A 25,652-nucleotide genomic window follows, 5' to 3' on the forward strand; every position below is an offset into this window, starting at 1 on the left:
GATCAAAATACATGTACATGCTTCATTTAATTATTTATTTCATATAACTCTTACATATTATATAAATCAAAAATACATGCATTATTTAATTATTTATTTCATATAACCCTAAAATCAAAATACATATATCTTAATTATTTATTTCATATACATTGCTTATTGTAAGAACAATATGTGCTGTTTGGAAGATCACTTCACTTAGCTCCGGTAAAGAAGCAAAGATGAAGAAATGAAATGACTACATGAATTTGCTTAATTAACTTTTGATAACTACATGTATATATACATATATATACAATCAATAACAGTATGACTTATAATCAGATGACAGCATCCCAAATTGATAATTTTACCTCACACTGTAGTTTATTCATATGAGAATTATCAACCTGTAATATGTTTTCATCAATGACGGACAGAAGAATGAGTTTTTGTTGGTTTATAGATAAGTAACTCTAGAGACAATTGATAATGCAAACAATTAGGGTACTAGATTTTGAAGTGGAATTTCTACTGATTTTCAAGGTCATGGGGTCAAAGGACAAAGAAATATCCCCAAAAAATTACCTTCCAATTGACATAAGGACTTTAATTAAATTGACTTACATTTATAGAATACATTTTTTAGCATGATTAAAGCATAAAAAATGTTATCAATTTTTCAAAGGTAATAACTCAATAACTCAAAGGTCAAGGTCAGTATTTAATATGATCAGATTGTTACCATGCAAGACAAATGTGAAATAAACATCATATGTCCTTTCCAATTAATTTTATAAAATAGTCACTGCAAGATTCAATGTATGAAATGTGGGTGGGTTTTTTCCCCAGTTTAAAGACCAGTTAACAGTAATTGACAACCAGTATTTATATAATTGCTTTATCTCATTATACTTTCATTTTATCTATACTTCTTTATGGTTTTGCTGATATACAAATCAAATTACATTTATAGGTACAAATAAGTCTCCATTAGATCAGTGACATTTCAGTACCACAGATATTTATTGCTAAATAAATTATTTTTATTGTTTTATTTGAGAAGTACGTGTGTTCAAGTTTCCACATATTATCAAGCACATAAAATGTCAAAATAAAAAAGAACTGTATCAATATGAAGTTTGATATGTTTAAAAAGGGTATGTGTATTAGATAAAAACAAACAAGCTTACAGCGACTGTTTATTTGTGAGCATAAAGAGTTTATCGAAGGAGAAAAGCCTGAAGATTGTCTGCAAAGGGTGAACCATGATATGAAATCCATATCCATTATCTATAATCATTCAAAACAGATCCACAAAATACCCTGTATTTATTCCTAAATATGTAAAGTAAATTATCAGATGAAAATACTAGAATCTCTTTAGAATTGTGCATACCGGATTTCTTATAGAATCCTATCTCATGATTACATTTGTGGTTTGATGGCAGGATTATGGAAGAATTTGGGTTGTCCTTGCATGGTGTCCTCTTGTTGAAAATATTGCATCATAAAACTTAAGAATTTTGATTGAAAAAAAAGGCTGTGTTTTCAAAAATGCACCCAAAATACATTGTAATAGAATAATGGTTCATTTCACCACAAGCTTTCTGCAGTACAGTTTGTATTAGTTTCCAAACAAAAAAATTATCAATCATTTTTCTAAGAGGCAGAGGGATTGTTATATTTTACATGAAATAATCATTTCATTTTCAGCGTGCATTCTTGCAGGAAATTAAAATATTCTGACAAAGAAAATCAATCTTTTTTAATCATCGTAAATCTGTTAGAAATCTGTATGGCTTTAGTCTAAGAATGATATTTTTCGTGACAAAATGATGATTTTTTTTTTTTGTTGTTAATTTTAGTCACACCATCAACACAACCACTAGAAAATGTTATCACGTGTCTTTTCACACAGAAGTACATTTTAGGTCACCTAGCGGAGTCACACAGGTATCCAATTGTGATTGGTGGTTGTCCAGGATCATTGTCCTTCAAACATCACATTTTAATATACTCTTCTTCTCTGAAAATACTGAGTCATTTTCCATCACATTTACTGTGGAACATCTTTGGGGTGAGGGGAATTGATTCTGTAAATTTCATGATCATGCACTGCACCCCTGAGGGGTGGGGTCAAAACCATGAATAACGTACTTTCATTAATCTTCTTTACTCAGAAACATCTAGCAGACAAATTGTGTATAATCATGATGAGTAAGGATTCTGACATTCATGTCCCTGTGTTAGTGGTTTGTTGTTGCTAGGGTGGACTTTATGATTCATAAAGTGATTTTCAAATTTATAAAGGTACAATATACAACATCTCCACATTTAAGCTTAACAGCACTAGGAATATTGATGCTACTGATGAAAATCATCAGGTATGAATATAAATGTAGTTATAAAATTCCTTTTAAATTAAGCCATATTTTCACTATATAGTCTCGCTTTCCCCAGACTCCCGCTCTTGAAGCTCATGCAAAGTCGAGAGAGCGAGAGTCGGGGAAAAGCGAGACTATATTTTCACAGAAGTAATGCCTTGCAATTGATCATACGAGGACTTGGGAGAAGAAAACTGAAATGATTACTGCTATTTATTTTATCAAACTCATCATTCTTCATTTTCCAACTCAGTGAAGAACTAATTTGCCTGAATCAGATGATAGCAAAGTTTATCCCTAATTCCCAGAACTTTGACGATCTTGCTCATCTTGAGACTGGTAATCAGGGTGAACTTTATATCAATAAAATTATTCCAGCATGTAAAATTTATCAGAGATTCTTCATGCTAGTTTTGATGATGGATTAGAGAAATACCAAGATATCCTATGAATGTTCATTTAATCAAATAGGTCTTGATCTTTTCGGTTGGGGAAGTCCAGAGGTGAGGCATCATCAACTTGTACTGTCAATTTCCAGAATTAATTAAATCAGTACTTGTATTTGCATTGTACATCATCATATTCATGATCGATTCATAACAGATCTTTGCATTCTCTGTTATCATAAGATATTTTCAAGTTTTAGGATAAAAATCTGTAGCTCTGACAATTTTTAGACATGGATTAGTTTCCATTTCTTCACCGAATCAATAGCTTTTGCAGCAGCTTAAATGTGAAACTGTGAAAAAAATCTCTCAGATATGTAATAACTACAAGGAAATATTATTTCATAACTGCAATGTGATCGCTTGTCAAGATTCAATTAGAGGCCATGTATTCAAGTCTCACACATTGATGTCATTAGCAGACAGAATTTGAATTAATATTTCTTTCACATTATACATGTTGTACATGTATAGAAGCCAGGAAATCTTTGTTGAAACTGTAGCCTTACTGGTATAGGTTTATTTTATGGCAGCTAGAGAGACAATGCAAGAAAGGCAACAGCAGACAGAATCCCATCAGTAAATCTCGGGATAGTTAGTCGATTCTGTAATTCCAGACTTTAATTTTATGTCCCCCTTCAAAGAAGAGGGGCATATTGGTTTGCACCTGTCGGTCGGTCGGTAGACCACATGTTGTCCGCTCAATATCTTGAGAACCATTCACTTGATGATAATGATATTTCATATGTGGGTTGGTTATGAGTAGAAGAGGACCCCTATTGTTTTTCAGGTCAAAGGTCAAGGGTCAATCTACTCTGGAAATAGGAATATAATGTCCACTCAATATCTTGAGAACCCTTTGCTTGAAAGACATCAAACTTGGTACACTGGTACATATTCAGGAGAAGATGATCCCTATTGATTTTGAGGTCACATGTTTAAAGGTCAAGGGTCAACCTGGACATTGGAATATACTGTCCGCTCAATATCTTGAGAACCCTTTGCTTGACAGACATAAAACTTTAAATAGTACACTGGTGTATATTCAGGAGAAGATGACTCCTATTGATTTTGAGGTCACATGGTCAAAGGTCAAACTGGACATAGTAATATACTGTACACTCAATATCTTAATTGATAACCCTTTTGCTTGCCAGACATCAAACTTAGTAAACTGGTACATCTTCAGGAGAATATGACCCATATTGATTTTGAGGTCAAAAGTCAATAGTTGAACTGGACATAGTAATATATTGTCTCCTATATTTTAAGAATTATTTGCTTGATTGACACCAAACTTGGTACACTGGTACAGCATAAGGAGTAGATGACCCCTATTGATTTTTAGGTCACATGGTCAATTCACTCTTGACACAGGATGATATTGTCTGCTCAATATTTTGAATTGATGATAATACTATCAATTAAATGATGTATGTGTATAACCCTTTTCAATTTTGCACCATGGGGGGCATATGTGTTTTACAAACATCTCTTGTTTGAAATACATTTTACATACTTTGCATGATGCACACAAATTAGTATATATGAATTCATTACATGCAATCATTTTCATTCTAATCAGATCGAAAGTTTATAGGTAGATCTACATCTTAAAATGATTTATTGAAATTTTAATCGCAGCAGGTTTACCATTCATTGAAGTGATGTTTAGAAAATATTGATACTAGTATACCATTTTTACAATTGATTTGATTTTATATTGATTACATAGGCCGCAGATAAGCAAACATATGAGCACACAGCTGCAGATCTCTCTGGAGTAAAAACTGGTACAGAACAGACAGATCACACACTGGTCTGTCCCAAATTTTCCCCAGAGAGCTACAGATCTGCAGTCCATGAACACACAGACGGATGGACAGACACTACTAGTACTCCAAAAGACAGAATTCTCAAAATCAATTTAAGGTATGTTATTTCCCAGCTCTTTGTAGCAAGTAAAGATACCGGATAACTATAGTACATGTATTTTCTTTTTGTTGATCTTTTTTTAAATCAATTAATTATGAAGTAGCTTCTCTTACTTTTCTCATCTGCTTTTTTTAAAAAAATTAAATGATTCAATTTAAAATAAGAACAACAATTTCATGGTTAAAGAATTTATGACCTTTATCTAAATAAAGTGGCTCAACATTTGTTGCACAGATGCCACCTCTCTGTCAGACAGTACAGTGTATGAATTTTATAACCCTCAGATCACCAATAGAGACACTTTGCCTAAATATCTCTTTGACTGAATAATGTATGGAATAAAATGAATGTTGGAGTTTAGACAATAATTCCTGAGGGACTTCTGAAAATGTTTCATGCTTTTAACTTGCTTGAGTGGCTAGTAATTGAAAATGACAGAATAACAAGTTAAAGAGCCTAAACGTTTTTAGCGAGGTTGCACATGACCATAACTCGTCAACGTTGCATTATTAGGAATGTCTCCCAAAGGATCTTAAAGGGATTAACTGCAATGGACAAGCAAATATCAATGATTATGTTTTTGCATTTCTGTTTTCATTATTGGTATAGAATCTGGCGAAATTTGTTATTGCTATTTACAAGTACAGTTTCTTTTTCTCCCCAAAAAGAAATTTATCCATTTGTTTCTGGGCGAAGAGTGATATCTTTAAGTTACACTCTCTTTTTTCAGTGGTTTTCAGATTGTGAATACAAAGATTGATTTCCAATATTCAATTACAAACTTGATGGCATCCAAGTGCAGATTCATTTTAAAAACTGGGTAATAACAATTCAAATTAGAGGCAAAAAATTTCAATCTTCGTCATCAAAATGTATGCATTATGCATTGTGTTCTTGCATTAGCATTCACTGCTAAAAGCTTCCTATGGAGTAAGATTTATTTAGTTGAATAAATCATTTTCACTTTTTAGGTAATTCAGTTATGGTTTTGTTTGCAGGAATTTCCATAAGAAGATGATACATCCGTCTGTAGTTCCAGACTGCTTGTATTTCATTGTGTAATTTTTGTAGACAAATTGTTTTGAGAGAAATGTATTTTTAGAAACATAACATTTCTTGTCATGACTACCCCTCAAAAAAGTATTAGTGCCGAGAAATTAAAGCACTCTTACATGTAAGTGCTTTGAATTTTTATTTTTAAAAGATGTTTAACTGATTTAATAGTGTGAAAGACTTCCAATTTGAATCAAAACTGGGTGGTGTAAAGGAAGGAATTAAATGATAGAATCTGCACATTATATTTGTCAGGTATCATAGATGACGAGTTTCTCTATCTGTTGCATCATTCAAACCCAAGAAGAAATTATTTACCAGTACTGGATGTAACCCCATGTTACTCAATGTTTATCCTCCATCAAATTTTCCACGGCAAAAACTGCAAATTCTTACATCCAGTCAGGCAGTCTTCATTGTATAGTAAACTCAATGAATAATGTACTTGGGAGTAACCTATTTGTATTATTGTGGGAGTGTGGAGTTAATTTCTAGAGAATTTATTGTTACACATGTCACATATTCATACTAACTGTGACAGATAGGTGCAATGGGCCGACGTCTGAATCTTACTGTTATTAAATGAGTGTAGTCATCACTGTAATAATAATCTTTTACTTACTCACTTGTAGATATTCCACTAGGTTTTAGTTGTGGATCGAGGTCAGGTTTATGGACTCCAAAAGGTTTTTTTTGGGATGTAAGATTATTTTGACTATAGAGTTATAATTGAAAATGTAAGGATTTGAATTCAGGACTTTTTTAATTTTCGTAAAGAGCCATATTATCATCCATTGCCGCTTGCTGTAATAAATTCAGTGCACGTTGGATATTAGTGCAGGCCGGCTTTAATTGTCAGTATTTAGAAATTAGAAGACTAAGAGGGTATTGCTGGGATTTACACTTCACTGGTATATGTACAGGGTATTGCTAAGATTTACACTTCACTGGTGTATGTACAGGGTATTGCTGGGATTTACACTTCACTGGTATATGTACAGGGTATTGCTAGGATTTACACTTCACTGATGTATGTACAGGGTATTGCTAAGATTTACACTTCATTTGTGTATGTACAGGGTATTGCTAGGATTTACACTTCACTGGTATATGTACAGGGTATTGCTAGGATTTACACTTCACTGATGTATGTACAGGGTATTGCTAAGATTTACACTTCACTGATGTATGTACAGGGTATTGCTAAGATTACTGGTGTATGTACAGAGTATTGCTAAGATTTACACTTCACTGGTATATGTACAGGGTATTGCTAAGATTACTGGTGTATGTACAGGGTATTGCTAAGATTTACACTTCACTGGTATATGTACAGGGTATTGCTAAGATTTACACTTCACTGATGTATGTACAGGGTATTGCTAGGATTTACACTTCACTGGTATATGTACAGGGTATTGCTAAGATTTACACTTCACTGATGTATGTACAGGGTATTGCTAAGTTTTACACTTCATTTGTGTGTGTACAGGGTATTGCTAAGTTTTACACTTCACTGGTGTATGTACAGGGTATTGCTAAGATTTACACTTCACTGGTGTATGTACAGGGTATTGCTAAGATTACTGGTGTATGTACAGGGTATTGCTAAGATTTACACTTCACTGGTATATGTACAGGGTATTGCTAAGATTTACACTTCACTGATGTATGTACAGGGTATTGCTAGGATTTACACTTCACTGGTATATGTACAGGGTATTGCTAAGATTTACACTTCACTGATGTATGTACAGGGTATTGCTAAGTTTTACACTTCATTTGTGTGTGTACAGGGTATTGCTAAGTTTTACACTTCACTGGTGTATGTACAGGGTATTGCTAAGTTTTACACTTCACTGGTATATGTATGTATTTCCATAACAACACCGACAGTTACATTATGTAGTACATGCATAACTATAAAAGCATAATTCGAAATTTAAAGTTCAATAGATAATTTTTATTTTTTTAAATATCAAATTATTTAATGATAGAATATTAAGAAGAAAGTTCTGAGAGGATTTTTAAAATAATCCTAAACTCACCTCTTTGTACACATCTTTTTGTCTTCCAAGGAAAATGGCAAAGAAATGATAACAATGCATAGCACAGGAACCAAGGTGTTAGGCCACATCATCTTAACTGGTGTCTGAAATCAAGATCAACATTCATAACAGTTACACATATCACTGGCGTTGGACCACAATCACCACATTGTGGTGGTGGAATAGTTTGGTTCCAACATAACTTTCCATCAGCATGTATCAGACTGATTACCCCCCCCCCCTTTACCTCCTCCTTACACTCGAGTGTAAAGAGAAGGGGTGGTTTTAATTAAACTGTCAACATATCATATACTCAGAGGCAAAGGATTGTTTCCATTCCAGAAAAAAAGCATTGAAAACTTTTTAGTGGGGTCTTTGGTACTGATTTTAAACTGATCTGACCTTGGAAGTAAATTCCAATTTTATTCTTGCTCTGTAGATTATATATATCTATAAAGTTTTTTCAATAGATATACAATTCTCAATTTCCTCCAGAAACTAATTTGACATAATATTATATGTGCTGTACTGACCTTTGGAATTATACACCAACCTAACTAAGCCCTTTGTAATATATATGTAAAGTTCAAGCTCCTACCTTATCTATGTAAGAAGGATAGTGTGATGTTGACCTTGATCTTTGACATACAGGGCTTAATTGACCCTTTTTGGTACAGGGTCCGGTACCTTTTTAATTGAGAATTTTACGTGGAAAACTGTTATTTTGAGAAAAGTACTTGAAACAAAAAATAATGCATTGTAGGTAGAAAAACAACATGCAGTCATTTATATCGTGATTAAAAGTATACAAATACTACGGTATTCTGTAAATAAAATTATTATTAGGTGTTTATTATGTGCTTATATTTCATATAAAATTAATATAAAACGAACTTTATAAATTGCATTAGACAACTTATTTCCAAGATGTTGCAATTTTTAGGTAACACATGCACGTCATTTTTACTATATTTGTGAGGTGATAATTTGGGAAATTTTCAATCAGACTTTGGGAAAAAAAGTCAATTTTCAAATGGGACTGGGTCCTTTTACAGGACCCGCATGCAAGGATATTAAGCCCTGATATATACATATGACCTTGGAAATCGATACTTTTATGCATATTATATATTTCCAGGGCGTATTTGAGAACCTTATCTTTATCATTATATACATGTGTATTTTATACGCAGGTTTTATCACCTAAATTTGAAAGATGAGTGTTTCGTACATATTATTCGTGACATCGTTTAGGACAGATCGACCGGGAAAGAATTTCCCGAAGTAAGAGCTAATTAATTCTCCCGTCCCTGCGGTTTGAATGATGCAGTGCCATTGGGTTTGTGTCTGTGGTGACATTTTACCAGTCGGACCTATTTGCTAGAGCTTTCTGATTGCAAGTGGTAGAAATTCCTCTATGTAAAGTCTACTAAAGTGATATTGACCATCTGTTTAATGAATATATATTAGTGAAAGCAAATTTTTGCTCTCTTTTTACGATCTTGAATTAATCTTTTAATTGGCAGAAAATGGACCCACGAGAGGTCAAAATCCGGTGTCTGATTAATGCTCGTGATAAAACGTCGGTAGTGAATGCAATCTAATTAAATGTAGTTTATTATTATTAAATTAACATTTTCACTACGGTAGATCCACCCTCAAGAGAATAAATTAGATTGATCAGAATGAACGAAAAATTGTTTCTCTCTTACTGTATTTCTTATAATTTAATACATGAAAATCGAAGATTTTAAAACGTTACCTTGGTTCGTATAAAGATATTGATATTCCTCTATCTAGTATTCAACGCAACTGACTGCACTGGAAGCATTCAGATTCGAAGACAAAAAAAAAAGCACGTATCTCAATATCAAGACATTTTTATCAAGACAGTGTAGAGATGCAATACCCCATCAGAGAGCATTAATGATTGAACGTTTAAGAGAACATTAAAATCGTGCTTGTGTTTCCTCCGTAACGTTGGAACCACAGCCTCGTTTCTCACAGCAGGTTGCGGAGAACCCTGTTGCAAAATTCCAAGTGCAAGAGACAAAATAGACGAAAATCTCATTAAAACTGAAAACCTACCTTCAACCCCATTCCGTTTTTCGCATCAGCGTGTAGGAACTATTTGAGTATCGTCGAAGAAGACGGCGATGTCTACTTTGATGTTAGGGTACATGCTGAAGTTGGTCGATGATCTCAAGGGTATTATATTTGGGTAATATGGTAAAAGTGTGATTGGTTATTTGTAATGTTATTTTCCCGAAGCAAGTGAAAAATGTCTGTATGTGTGTTATTTTTCCATTTGTTTATACATTATCAGTGTCAATTGTCTTTTACATATGCCTAATACCGAAAATCTCACAATTGTTTTATTTTTAGTTGCCAACGAGTATTTCACTACCACGTTCGCACTAACACGAGGAAAAAAACTGAACGGTATATGTACTGTTGTTACTTGTGACTTCACATACTAGGTAGTATTGTTCCGCAATCAATCTCGCCAAATTGCTATTACCATCATCCCCGTCTTTTATAGCTATACTTTATTGACAAATTTCAATTAAAAATTCCAAGCTCATTACAGCGGAGGATATTCAGCGTTAAGGCGATTCGGATTTTAATTATTCTGGAGCAATCCGTCAAACAAACGCCATATGAATTGTTCTCAGTCTCGAGTTTCAAAAAATCTTTACGCGGAGGCTGTATTACCGAAAATGTTAATCAGCTGCGATTCTCTGTAAACAGCGAAAACCAATACCTCATATTTACACCGTCTTTAAATGCTATAATGGTATACAACGTAATCTTGGGTACATAATAGATTGTATTATTTAACTGTTTGTCCGCAGGTTATGATTCCAGTTCTGAATGTATCCAAACTCTCGTGAAGTACATTATATACGGAAACACAGGTATAATAAGAAAAATCGAAGTCCATATGCTGTTTGCATGTGAAAACTAAATTTAATTCAATCGAATTCAACAATAGAAAGTGAAAAAAGATGCCAACATGCGTCAACTATTTGATTAAATGGTTCGTTTGTCTGTAACTAATGACGCATCCACGTCAGTTTTATCATTATAACGGAACATAACAAATATCTTGTCCTTGTCACAAAATGAATTCATTCGTCATCGGGTACTAGAGAAGGAGATTGACAGCCATGTCCCCGCTTCCATCAAAGCACAGGAACTACTTATTGATAGATTTAGTGCCTAGGACTCGAGGTGTCTTTTGTGAGTCGCGTGCAAGCGCTTGTGGAGTACCAGTCTCATGGTGGATACTTTAATATTTGATAAAGGAGCTTTAGACAAAGAACTCGCGGGTGATTAACGATTGAGTATGTCTGTATGATGTGGTTTTGCAATATTGATGTACCCAGGGGATCTAAGAATCGGGGGTTTAAAAGATAAAGATTTGGCTTCCGCCATTTGCATATGAAATTCACCGTCATGTTGCTGAGATTTTTATAAAGATAAATCTTGCACCGCATTCTTGGTAAGTGAGACATGTTCACTCTTCGTAAGGGAGTTTATTCAAAGTGCGCGATTTTTCCGTCACATAAATGTACATATAATGCAAGGGCTTGAAGATCGTAGCCAAACTTCCGCCCAAGTTCCTTTGCGGAGAGGCAGAGAACTATGGGCAGTATAAGCCTTTGCATCGCAACATAGAGCGATAATCTTGCATAGAGCTTTTAAGTAGAGGAAACGAGTAGTGAGGTGGTGTCTCTAGACAGATCTATAGCCCTTGACCTTTAAGACCAAATGCTGCAACTTTAAAGTTCCAGTTGCATACACAATAGAATTTTGAGTTGGTATGCCTCGCTTTCGTAAAGCGAACGGGATAAGATAAGAAATTATGATGTGTTACAATTAATGGGATGACATAACATTGATACCAGCTCGCTAATGATATGAAATGACAGAGATCCAAATTATTTTTGTGTCTTTTGCGTCCAAAACGGATACTCTGTGTCAACTTGAAACGGTAACGCTAGGAAATGTTGCGACTCTGATGGGCTACAATTTGTGTTTCACCAGTTTTAAATCAATAAGATCAAGCAATTGATGTCACTATGATTTGACAAACAAGATCTTCTTCTCGCCTTCTTATTGATTAACAAGGATCTAAGCTGTCCTGTCGACTGAAATAACGCGCGTACATTTTCACTAACGAATTCTTAATTGACATGATTAGAGGCGATCGGAAACATTGCTGCTTCGCCGAGTAGGATACTGAATGGAATAAGTGAGCAACACACGGCAAAAAGTCCATCAAATAATTACTTTCTATAACACAGGAAAACTTTATTTGCTAATCTCTCAAGAAACGCGAAATATCAATCCTCAATACAAAGGAAGATTAATTTTTACCACACACCCTGACGGTAATGAGATGGGAAAGGGGGATAGAGAAAAATGCGTCAGAATTGTCGCACGGCAAATCCTTGCTGTGACAAGATGCTACAGTTTAGGTGACATTTAGCATGCCGTAAAGAACCCAATATACAAACTGCCACATGCAGTTTAACTTCCATAGCAATGATACATAATGATTGTCTAGACACCATATATAACTTAACATCAATCGACAATTAGCTCAAGGTAGTAGTCGTGTAGAGGGTTAATTTTTCTGACCTAGCTATTAGAAAAACAATTCCTTACCCCGTCTACACAGAGCAGTACCCAGAAGCTCTCTATTTTACATGTAGTATAACCAAACAGGATGGGGTCACAACAGGGTTTTCGGTTTTACGAATTTACAAGCGTTCTCATGCAGTGCGCATTCAGGTTCAAATCACGGGCCATGCCGACCACATAGAGGTTAAAGTTTTTTTGGTTAAACTTTCATGTAAATTAGATGAATTTGTTTGGTTTAGAAACATTTGATAAAAAGGTACTGTTACCCCACTACGCGCATAAACCACGCCCTCTGGGTAACATTACATAGCAACGGTTGACAATGCAATACGACGGGTAACGGTATAAAACAAATGTTGACTGCGCGGAATGTTCATTGCATTCTTAAAGCATTCAGTATTTAACCAAAAAAGTACAGGTTTTGCAGGATCTAATATACATGTATACGTATAGGAATATAAAAGGAAACGTTTAAAAACGCTGCTCTCAGAAATAGCATGACTACAGTTTGTCAACAGTGTGCACGAATCCTAGGATTCTAGATTGTCCTCATTATGGTTCCCCGGGATAGGATGGGACTACACAATATGACTTATTATTGTCAAAGCAAAGTGATTCATGTGAGCGTTGTGGCCCAGAACCACTTGTTTCCATTGCAACTGATCAAACATTGGATACGACACGAGATGTGCAGCCAGGTCTTTTTTGAGAACCAGTCTTAGCATCAGCCATTTGTCACAACACAATTCCCTATATGACTATATATTCACGGCAATCATTAACAGACGACTTTAACAGTAGCAGTGTATCTTAAGATTAGCTAGCCTACGACTATTTCAGTTGTAACCTGATTTTTGAAGATCAGTTCATACAATACAATGCAGAACTTCCAACATCCACATCCACCAAAAGTCTGCAGCACAACTTCTCTACAACTGTCTACGATTGTTAATCGCATCTTACAGTTACCTGCGACTTTCAAGTCGCATCTGCAACTAGCCTGCGATTTTCACTCACAGATTAATCTTAGAGTGTTGTATGTTCTGTTGTAGAGTTGGACATTGTTTTATAAACTGTACAATTTCAGCTTCCAGAAAAGAGAATTTACATGGTTGTTAGAACTGGTATTTTGGGGGGTTTCCTTACTGTCAAATGCAAAATTGCGTTATAATATGGAATATCAGCTCAGGTGTCCAGTTTTGATTTGTATTTTGTTTAACATCCCTCTCCAGAATTTTTCACTCATATAGTTACGTCGCCATTGTCGGTGAGGGACTGTAAAATTTAGGCCTATGCTCGGCGCTTGCGGTCTTTGAGCAGGGAGGGATCTTTATCGTGCCACTACTGCTGTAACATGCGGTCTCATCCGAAGGACCGCCCCATTTAGTCTCCTCTTACGATAACCAAGGGGTACTCAGGACTATTCTAACCCGAATCCTCATGAGAAACCAGGTGCCCAGTAAGAGTATATTATACACTAGTTGTATCCAATAAAAATGTTTTGTACACTGTATTCGGATTTTTAGCTCGCGTAAATGGTTGCATGCCTTAGGATTGCTAACATTTGAAAAATGCTTATAAGGAAGTTGTGCGTACACCTTTTGTCAAATCGAATTGAAGGCCCATATCACATATACATGTAGTCACATTTTCAACTTCAATTTCACCACAAGACATCCAAGTTAGGCAAAGGGGATTCCGGGGGTGAATTACAAAACTAGTGAAAATAGGGGGATGTTTTTGGGGAAAAAAATATTTTCAAGAAAAGCTGAATCCTGAACGAATGCACATGTTTTATGAAAATACAAATTGTTCAGTCATTGATCTCGGAGCCCGATAACAGTTTTACGTACGGGTATACAGGAAAATTCTTTAAAACTCCTTTTCAAAAGAACCGAAAGAGTACAATGAAAGATGAAGATAACGAACAGTGATCAATCTCATATCTCCTATAAGCAATACAAAATAGATAATTGGGCATCTTTTTAACTGTTTTTTTTAAACATGCCCCCAAAAAGTCACACGAAAAAGCTACCACACACATTTCCTACATTTTTATACTTCCGCAAACATTCAACAAGAAATCACCTTGTCGGGTTGTCTGTTTCTCCCACTAAACGCGAGATGGTGAGTAATGACTCTGCATTAGTATAATTTTGTCAAGATCGACGTAAAAAAAAAATTCTTTTTATCTTTTTTGTTGTTGTCATGACAATAACTTTGTGGTATATATAGTAACAATTGACTCCAAGGTTTGTTACGCCCATACGATGGTTAGTTATCTTGAATTAAAATCATTTGGTCAAGGTCAAGGGTAAGAAAGATTTAATTTTGCATATATAGCTAAAATTGCTGGAAAATCAGTTTGGTTATCTTACATATTCATTTTATATGATGGCAATTCTACGAGGAAATGCTCACTGTACATGTATATAATTATACCACTCGTGTTTTCTTCGTCCTTTGACAATTTAATTAACACGTGTCCCTCGGTGATCAGTTAACCCCATCCTGTCGCGCACTGGGGTAGTCATTATTTCTTTGGCACTGGACATAATAAATACACAGTATAATAATGAAAACGCGGAGATAACGAACAGTGGTCAATTTCATAAATACTACAAAGAATACAAAACTGAGATCAAGGTAAACACGCATCCCTGGAAAACATCAGAGGAGAGATCAGGTGCAAAGGATTGGTAAGCACCCCCTGTCGACCGGTCACACCCGCCGTAAGCCCAATATCTTGATCAGGTAAATGGAGTAATTCGTAGTCAAAAATTGAATGCAAAGAACGTCCTTGCAATTTGTATGAAACACGTCATGCAGCATTCGACCTAATGGCAGGCTGTATTTGAAAATTAAATTATTATAACGACGATATAATTTGCGAAAGGTTGACTTGAACGAGACTTTGAAATATCTAACATCAACGTATTTATCAGTAGCCTGTCTTGATTAAAAAATTGATCATACTCAGAACATGCTCTTGCATATAACAATTTATTCTGAGCATCAGTTATCGGTAAACATCTGTGACATTCATGTCGTTTTCAATGCCATCACACAGATTACTTACATCATTGCAATGTTCAAATTGTTATTCTAATGTTTGTATGACCTTGTGTCCTCTACGGAGAGGACTTTTATAGGCAGTGCCTGCTGTCCGATCATGTTATGATTTATCATAATAAAATACTGTTTAAATTGAATAAGTGGGTCTACAGCATACTCCACTCCATAAAATTCTTCCGAAGTCAAAACCAGTCCGGTGTACATGTCTATATCGCCACGAATTACGGATTCTTTTCCGGAAAGTGATTAGAAGGGCAGACATCAATATACATTATGTTTATATTTGCAAGCTCTAGCAATTTTGCAATCGCCTGGAGCAATATAAACTACCATACTAATCAAGAGCTTTAATTAGCAAGATGATTAATTCCGCTTTCTTTAAAGCTGGAGACATGCTAATGAAAATACGGGTCTGTTGCTATTTAGGGCTGAGGAAAAGAAATGAGTCCATTCTTCATTATTGGTAAAAGAGTCCAATTTAAGTCGTTTGATTACTAATAAGGGAAAACTTCTCGTAGCTTTATCAACTTGAAGTTGCAATCAAGATAAGTTAGCCAAATAAAGCGAAAATTGAGTAAATTTGTAGATTTGGAAAACGTTTCCATTTTGGCTTGGCTTGCAACGCACAGGGCTTGTCCAGAAAGTGAATTCGTAGGACAACGCGTTTTTTAAGCGAACGTACCCGGTATTCTCTGCTAAAAATAACTTGGATGACGTGAACACATTTTTTGGAATATAACATCAACAATGGAATTAGATACTCTCTTTAATTTAGATTTCTTATCACGATGAAAATACCGGTACAAACTTAAATTTTTTTGATAGATATGAATGGAGCACGGAGCAACTAACTTAGTGGCGGATCTACAAGGAGTTACGATTTCGCACCCCGAGTCCTTTTAAACAGAATTCTTTCAAAACTACGGAATTCAGAACCAACATAATTATGTTCCATGCCATCATCAAATGACGTTAATTAGTATCGGCGTTGTGGTTTTTTTTGGGTTTTTTTTTTGTTTTTTACAGGACATCTCCTTTAACATTGCTTTAAGTAGTCCATCGAATACAGAATTTGACAAATCTACTCACATCCCAAAAACAAATTTTTATAATTTCCCCATTTTACAGAAGAATTACTACAAATCTGACAAAAAATAAAATTTCCTTGATGATGACGTAACCAAGGTTTCATCAGTTCATTCTTAATACTGCGTTTAAAATCTAGAGTGTTCGCGAAACTTTTTGGACAACTGTAGTACATTTAAGGAATGTCAATTTAAAAAAAAACCCATGCATATTGTTTCTCCCTATCGAAATAAGCCTGTGGGGGGTTGGGTTAGAATAGGTCCTGCGTACCCCTTGCTTGTCGTAAGAGGCGCTTAAATGGGGCGGCCCTTCGGATGAGACCGCAACACCGAGGTCTTCTGTCGCAGCAAGTCTGGCACAATAAAGATCCTTCTCTGCTCAAAAGCCCTAAGCGCTGACCATAGGCCTAAATTTTGCAGCCCTTCACCGGTAATGGTGACGTCTCCATATTAGTGAAAAATTCTCGAGAAGGACGTTTAACAATATACAACCAACCCCTATTGAAATGGCAAAGACTACATATTAAATATTCTGCTAAGATAAATTTTAAATCGATAAAACAAATGTTGAGATTTAGAGAAAAAAATCTACAAGATACTTTCTGTCAATGACAAAGAATAGCATGTATCTTACGGCTCAAATAGTTCCTCCTATTGATAAGTGCATTGTATGAGCGTTGCGTTGGAGCCATGGTGTTTGTTTAAATCTGTCATACCACGCCTTGAAGCAAAATATGAAATCGAGAGCAAATCCAAAGTCATCACACATCATACAGATTCATCAGAACTAAAGCTTGAATTCTATTGCTAATTACATGAAGTGTTTACGGTAAATTCATCACGCAGAGCCGACACGTGCAAGCGAAATACAGATTGAATCATTTTAAAAGTGTGAAGCAATTGGGTTTGATTTTCTTTCGTGAGCAGAATCGACAAATCTCTACCAATTTTTAATTGAATTATTCAATAAAACAAAATTTGAACAAAGGTTTTACGTTATCTTTGCAGGAACATTTTCACAAATTAACAAAGCTGCTTAATAGCTAAAATCCATTTGGGAGTTTAAAATAACACGTATCCGCTTTTTTCAAGGCAGTCAGATTCCGGAAAGAAAGTGAAACACGGAATCAATGTTTCCATTCATTTGAATTTCATCCATAAATTTAGATTTTTTTTAGATACGTCTCCTTGACGTACCCCGTGGACGAAAGAAATATAAGGTAACGTCACATTTCAAAGCAGACGACAAAATAAGACTTCGAAGTCCATTAGTAAAGCTGTGCTCTCATGTGCACGAATAATGGATTGCAACACAAAATCGCGGAAACATTTTCAATAGTAAATGCACATCGGAATTTATGGTGCTTTTGATAATCACAGAAAAACATCGGTGATGTCTAATTAGTGATCGGAAATTTAACAGCTCAAAAACTATATCTTAATTCTAAGTGGCAAATTGGCCAGATCAATATGTGACAAATTGAAGAGGGTTTTGGTTTCTACTCCCTCATGATGGTGAAAAAAATTAATAACAATAGTCAATTTAGTTAGCAGGAGTAAGTGAACTCTTAAATTGATAAAATCTCGTGTCCTGCATATTCCGTGTTCGCGATTGTTATATGACGGTTCTTGAAAAGCATAGGCAATTTAAGCGACGGCTTTACAAATTCTAAAAGAATTATTTGAATATTTCACCAAGTTTCCTGTTGTCTTCAACGGCGATTTCTTTTCCGATCAGAATTTCTTTGTCATTTACGTATAGATTCTCTGTTAATTAAATTGGAAAAATAAATTTTTAATGACATTCCCGGTCCATATTGTGTGCCTACATCCAAGTTTTTCAAACCGATGGACAACGACATTAGCTCGTTTGACAATGATACTTTTTTGTATCAGGCACGAAGCATCGTTTTTCGGGGAAAGCATATTCGCTAGCCAGGTGTTTTCGATCCACTCCGCCCCTGTGGGGAGCGGAGACGAGTGGACCAAAAACCCTTGGCTAGCGACGATATGAGGGTAAAGCAGTCGGTAGAGAAATAAGTTGACGTCACTATTAAAAATTTAAAAAGTTCTTTGGGCCAAAATTTAAAATCTTAATTTGTGTACATGTGCTGGTGTGCGAGAAGGGGGGGGGGGTAATAGGGGTGCGGTCCTTTACTACACTTGTTCAATTTATAAGTTCAAGCTTACAGTCTTACTGTACCATTCAATACTACTATCAAAAGAATGGGGGGACGTCAACCAATATATCTTACTTTGAATATGAAAATAACGAACTTGTAGCATGTGGAAATAACGGGAAATGAATGTTGTCAAAAATAGTGGTCCAGCCTCCCCCTTGCCTTTTTCTACGTGCGTATCTTATTATAAATCAACACCCCTTTCAGCACCTTCGCACTCAGGAGTACCTGCACAATGCATAGTAGGAGTAGTAGTACTATATAGTACATATCAAACAAGCATGGGCCCTGAGAGATATGTAACTGCAAAGTTTGCATTTGTATTTACATTTCCAATGTTTTCACCTTCAATATCTTTACCAAATGAAATGATGTTTCCTCATGAATGTGAATCTTGATGAGTATAGTACAAATATTTTAACGACTGGGAATATTCTGACAGAAATGCATGTAAAATGTAAAATAAAGAAATAAATTTCAATTATGAAAATACATGAGGGTATGAACAGCAACGCTTCACGCCAGCTTATATTGAAAGTCACGGAACACTAACGCGCTTCATGAGGTATGATGGCGTAACGCGTAATGGTTGATAATGTATTTTCAAAAATAGAATTTATTTCTTAACTGTGTCTTCCGGGAAACGATCGAGTATATATATATATATATATATATATATATATATATGTGTGTGTGTGTGTGTGTGTGTGTGTGTGTGTGTGTCGAAGTCAACGTGTATTATATTCATGGTCAAAAATGAATATGACAATATATTTGGTGCCTCAATATCAGCATATGCATCAATACAATGTGTCTGAGCAATGTTTCCCTTGCTAATTTTGTTTTATACTCCCGATGCGCGTCGAACTGAATCACCAATAATTCGTATGAAATTTCTATACAGATATTCTTACATCAGTTGGGAGCATAGCGTTGGTGTTTCAGATATATTTAATTTTTCCCCCGAGATGAATTCATTTAAGGAGATTTGTGGTTCCAGACGAACGATATACATATGTAAATGTTGCAGAAAGGTTCATCTTGGCAATCTCGTAAAACGCCGAAACAAATTTGGCTTAATTTGGTTTGGTGTTCAGTTTCATCTACACCATCTATACAATAAAATACCCATACATGTTTTCTGCACTTTCAATGCATTCTGTGGGTAAAATACCGGTTATCATTTTTTTTAAACCCAAGAGTTTTCAAGAATTATATGTAAGAATTGACGTATGTCCTGACATCAGATTTCTTATAGCCTTATAAATTCATCAGCAGCTAATTACGATTCCATTAGGGAAAGGATCTCGTATTGTTAAAATCTAAAAGCCGGGATGATGGTATGGATATTTTACCGTAGGCACGAATATCATCCCAGAACTCTTGTTTTCTAAGCATGAAAACGTCTTATATTCGCAGTTCTATTGACAGTCGTTGATTTGTCTTTACAAACAGACGCTGCAAGGAGATTAAACGGAAAGCCTCAAATCTCAAGAAAAAAAAATCTCTTAGAAGTAATTATTTGGAAACTTTTAATTTGATGTACATGTACGGCTTTATTTTTCTTTAAAAATAAATCTAATTTCAATCAACTGCAATTCATTTAGGACGCTTAAGATTTTAGAATGATTCAAAAGAAAAAACTTCTTTCATAAAAAGGTTTTAAGGCATTTGATATACATGCAACCCACGAAAGATAACGGATGTAATTTAAAGGATATAAAGAACCACGGGCGGTCTTACCTTTCAAGCAAAGAATAATATTGTTTTCTCACATGTTTACTTTTTTCCCCAAATCCTGGCAATAATTGCAGCCTTCTACCATTAAAGGCAGCGTGTGTAATGCAACCGCATTCAACGCTAAATGGTTTTCAATATCGGAAAGCTTCTCTCGGACCCGGATCAATATTGATCTTCATTTTGCTTTAATATCCAGAGTTTGTTCTATAATTCAATCACCAGGGCTGTTCTAAGTGTCCTCCGAGCATTGCTTTTAACCACTATCATAATCCGGTCCCTGCTGATAGTGAGAACTATCACTGCGCATGCGCACACCACCAAAGACTGCTGGAGTTCTTAAAATTTGTATTTTAAATGATTGTCAAATTCAAAGTTTGGTTTTCAGGACAACAGATTGTTTTGTTTCGCAGAAATTGGAGATTGATCGGATTATATAGAAATCATTAGCGTTATGCGTGTTTCTGAGTTTACGGTATTAGCATTTAATTTCCGCAGACGATCGTATCCACTTTGACGTACGACTGTGGCCATGCCATCTCAACATCCGCTTATTCAATTAATCGCATTAGAGCGTCCATGGTGAAGGCAAAAGAAAATCCTGTCATTAGCGATAGTGATAGGTATGTAAAAAGCTCCGGGTATATACCGCTAATGAGAGAGAGGAGAGAGAGAGAGAGAGAGAGCTTGTCCTGAATACGGATTGATTAAAATTTCCCTTTCTGGTTTGCTGCACTTGTAGCCAAACTTATCACTAACGAATAATGGGGACACAGACTATTTGGGAGAAGTTATGAAATATTGGTGATTGTATTTTTCTCAACGCATATCTTCATTTTGAAGCCCTTTACTGTACAAGATATGATTTCTGAAAGACTGGAAGTCAATAATTTTAAGCGATATGATAACTATTGAAGCTAGAATTACACAGACATTGGGATAAGATCCCACTCCTAAAATGAATGCTGTAAACCCAGTATCAGAAATTACAGAGGTTTTTTTCCCTCTATCTGTGCAATGGCTGGAAAATTAAAAAGAAAAATGTCAACAAAAAGCCCGATATAATAATGGGAGCTCTTTTAAAAATCGATGCCGGAGTCTTCATTAAAACGATATGAGAAGGTATAAATTACCAGCTGAAAATTTTAAAAGAATAAATCAAATCACAATGTTTATCTTTTAAATATTGGTCCAGTATCAATTTTCTTCTGTCTATAGTTTAGGCGTGTTAATTATCTGTTGTGAACTCGGAAGAAAAACATCGATATTAATTAAAAGTAAACAAATATGACTGTGTAAATTGATGTAGTAAATCTTGGTCGTAAATATCCGGAATAGAGACCTCTTTTCATTAATTCTTTGCATAAAAATATGACAAATACGAGTTTATTTGATCAGAAAATCTCATAACAGAGGCGAACACAAATATGCTTTTTCAGGTTTTTATATTCCTCACGAGGCTCATTTACGATAAAAACTGATAGAATCATTGCTGAAAAGATGTCTATGTATAGGATATTAACTTAATTATCGATGACAAGAAATCTATATTTCGTATAATAAAAACAATGTAGTATATAGACATATTGGGAGTTTAAAAAACAAATCAATTGTGTGTTAATTAGCGAATGGTTTTCGGTTCTTAACATTACAAGTAAAGCCAAAAAATTAATTATCGTGGAAAGGAAAAGAATTTACACCACTACCATGTTCCTGTTAGCTTATTCAAAGTGGATGTACACATGTTAATTAAACTTTAGAAATTATGCCAAAGGAAGTAACTACAATCACAAATCGAACACGGTAAAACCGGATTGACGTTTCTACAACGTACGTGTATGAGTATCCTTTATTCTTCAACGTAGTCACCTGCACATACTTCTCACTGCTTCTTCACCAGGAATCAATCACACTAAAATACAATTCCTTGTCATCGGTAAGGATATTAAAACCAAAGATTGGCCAACATTACAAATAGACGCGACTTCTCTCACAGTAAAAACGTCTGTCTTTCATAGTGACGTCATCGATACGAGATTTCTTGTTTTCATTACATAATAGTGGTCTTTTTTTGCAGGATCTTTCAAATCAAACATACCATCGGGAAAACGTTTACGTCACTTGTAACCAGCGATTTGGATATATTCCGATTTCCTGTCACTTTCACCAATTTTCGTCTCTGTCGAAGTTTTTCCCAGGTCAACACAGACTTTTAAAAGTTTTATTGTTGCCCGCTGTTCCCAATCGGAACATCACTTGGCCTATTCCGGAGAATTCTCCGGAATAGGCCGAGTGATGTTCCGATTGCCGCTGTTCCGTTCGGATGTCTAACGTCACTATTTGGGGGCGTTTTCAGAGTTATATTTCTTGTGGTGTTTACTTAATATCTCCTTTTTCTTAAAATAACCGATACTAACGACGTAAGAAAAATGACGTCTTCTTTACGTCAACATTTAGCTTTGATCCGTTTTATGAAAAATATAACCATCTGAATTCAAAAACTGAAAAAGATCTTTTTAACCAAGACTTTGCGCTCCCTCTGCGACCTTTAAAGACAACACTTTTTTCATTTTATTTAAATTAAAGACTGAAAACTAATTTAATTACTTTCACTTTAAATTTTTTAATAATTTGGTTTCAGTATGTACACAGAATGTAGGTCTATATACATTTCCAATGATATAAACGCCACTGTCTAAAAACATTCTGGACAGCCCTCCTATTTATACCAGTGTGAAGATGTTCGATATAATCAAAACCTGGAAAAAAATGGATTGCATTTTAATAAAACTCGTGTTGTACTCTTTGGGTAAACCCTGTGTATTTATACGCAATGATTAGCCTATTTCAAATGTTATGAGAAATTAACGTTCAGTTTCAGTTAGTATGAATGTTAGGGGGAAAACGCAGTGAATATAAATATTAAAAAATACAGGACATGCGATAATAAACAGCCATAAATAATCAATTGCTATTACCCCTAAACATCTTTTATGTGCGAATTCTTGGAGTTGAAACCACACCATGGGAAATGCAAACTAATGAAAAGTACGGTGGTTGTGAAACTGGACGATAAGTTAATAATTTTTGCCACCACCGAAACATAAAAGTGTGCATTCCTCCGAGGCTAAGAAATACTGTTGTATTCGATGGTTTGATATGATGAATAACAGAACTATATTGAAGTTGCATTTTCTACTTAGAACATAAGTTTTAAATCTTGCACTTAATTTTGTAATTCTGTTTTTAACAGGGTTTTTTTCGGTTGTTTTTTTTTTTTACAGATTGATATTTTTAAAAAATCCATTCTCATACACTTTTAGCATATCTTTTATAATCTTATAGTTTTGCCTACTCACCTCAGTTTAGTATTATTCTTTTTATATATTTATAGTTCTTTGGTTTAGTTTGCTTTACATGTAAAGCGCTTTGGGTAATTGGGTTGATATGAAAGGCGCTATATAAATACACGTAATAATGATAATAATAATAGATGAAAATGAAAACATGATGAGTGGTTTTATTTACACGGTGAAAGAATCTTTTAAAAATTGAGTATTTAATTGCGTTTCTTTGTTTGTTTAATGGTGCGTCTTCCTATATATACGTTTTTAGTGTTTTCGTTTTAATCCTACTTGTAAGACAACAGAGTAAACATTTAAGCTTTTGATGACTTGAAATTACAAAGCTTGTTCCCTAGTTCATGTTACGATCAGAAAAAAAATATCTGTTGGACGATCCACTTTCTTCGTGGGGTAAATTAAACTAGTTCAAATGCTGTTATTTAATTTATCAACAAGTACATGTATCTGATGACTAGTGCATGTTCGAAGTCAGAGAGAGAGAGAGAGAGAGAGAGAGAGAGCTCAACAAGGATTGGTTAAAATTTACATCATTGGTTTACTACCCCTTAGGAAAATAAAATATAGATGGATTATATTTTTTTCTGAACGCGAATCTTCATTTTGATTGTAGCACTTTAATATAAGATATGGAAACAGAAGTTCCGTGTTAAAAGATTTCAAAAGTTTGTAGAAAATATGGTCAAAACTACTGCATAGCCATATTCAACCTAAACTGGTACATGTACGCAACATTTCTGGGGGAAGTGGTGTGTTGTGAATTACATGGTCCGTTGTGTGGTGTCCTTTTGGTGTTTTGGAACCGAGTTCAATAACCAAAATATCTACTCCTTCCCACAGACAATACCTGTACATAAGGAAATCTCTGCTTAAATTCTGACCTCCGAGGTCATGGATGGGGTTATAACGTGACCTCCGGGGTAATGGATGGGGTTATAACGTGACCTCCGGGGATCATGGATGGGTTTATAACGTCTGACCTCCGGGATCATGGATGGGGTTATAACGTCTGACCTCCGGGATCATGGATGGGGTTATAACGTCTGACCTCCGGGATCATGGATGGGGTTATAACGTCTGACCTCCGGGGTAATGGATGGGGTTATAACGTCTGACCTCCGGGATCATGGATGGGGTTATAACGTCTGACCTCCGGGGTAATGGATGGGGTTATAACGTCTGACCTCCGGGGTAATGGATGGGGTTATAACGTCTGACCTCCGGGGTAATGGATGGGGTTATAACGTGACCTCCGGGGATCATGGATGGGTTTATAACGTCTGACCTCCGGGATCATGGGTGGGGTTATAACGTCTGACCTCCGGGGTAATGGATGGGGTTATAACGTCTGACCTCCGGGGTCATGGATGGGGTTAAAACGTCTGACCTCCAGGGTCATAACGTCTGACCTCCCGGGTCATGGGTTAAAGCCTAGAGTGGTTCCGCAATAATGTAAACTGATTTTAGTGACACGTCCTGATAAACTAACTTTTCAATTCGATTTTATATCGGTTTGAAATAAGATTCTTAATGTAAATATTTTTCATGATATATATACTAAACATTAATCAAAAATTGTCGAATTTGATTATTGAGGTGGTACTTTTACCATGATAAAATATTCTGACATTGGAATGATAAATTTGACTGTTTCTTCTTTCATTTCATTTCTTTCGCTTCATATTGGGCTTAAGTTTCATGTTTATGATAACATC

General features: G+C 35.2%; 2 protein-coding genes across 8 annotated transcripts in view; one reads left to right on the top strand and one right to left on the bottom strand.

Moving 5' to 3' along the window:
• Positions 1 to 5,925, top strand: part of LOC125683034 (uncharacterized protein F13E9.13, mitochondrial-like) — a 29,788-nt gene extending 23,863 nt beyond the window's left edge. For 2 of the 3 annotated variants that reach the window (XR_007372775.2, XR_008801286.1), the window contains 2 exons: positions 4,548 to 4,744; positions 5,746 to 5,925. The gene's annotated coding sequence lies outside the window, so the exon portion shown is untranslated. Of the gene's footprint in view, positions 1 to 4,547; positions 4,745 to 5,477; positions 5,568 to 5,745 lie in introns of all 3 variants that reach the window. The other variant, XR_008801279.1, reaches the window with a different exon arrangement.
• LOC130046317 (uncharacterized) overlaps positions 1 to 25,652 on the bottom strand; it is a 41,161-nt gene that overhangs the window by 6,504 nt on the left and 9,005 nt on the right. For 2 of the 5 annotated variants that reach the window (XM_048923869.2, XM_048923851.2), the window contains exon 3: positions 7,849 to 7,952. In XM_048923869.2, coding sequence (XP_048779826.1) covers positions 7,849 to 7,952 — 104 coding nt within the window. Of the gene's footprint in view, positions 1 to 7,848; positions 7,953 to 9,610; positions 9,747 to 17,292; positions 17,473 to 20,581; positions 20,839 to 25,652 lie in introns of those variants that run through there. The other 3 variants (XM_048923878.2, XM_056159166.1, XM_056159164.1) reach the window with 3 other exon arrangements.

This window comes from Ostrea edulis, chromosome 1, assembly GCF_947568905.1.
Source record: "Ostrea edulis chromosome 1, xbOstEdul1.1, whole genome shotgun sequence".
NCBI classification, from domain to species: Eukaryota; Metazoa; Mollusca; class Bivalvia; order Ostreida; family Ostreidae; genus Ostrea; species Ostrea edulis.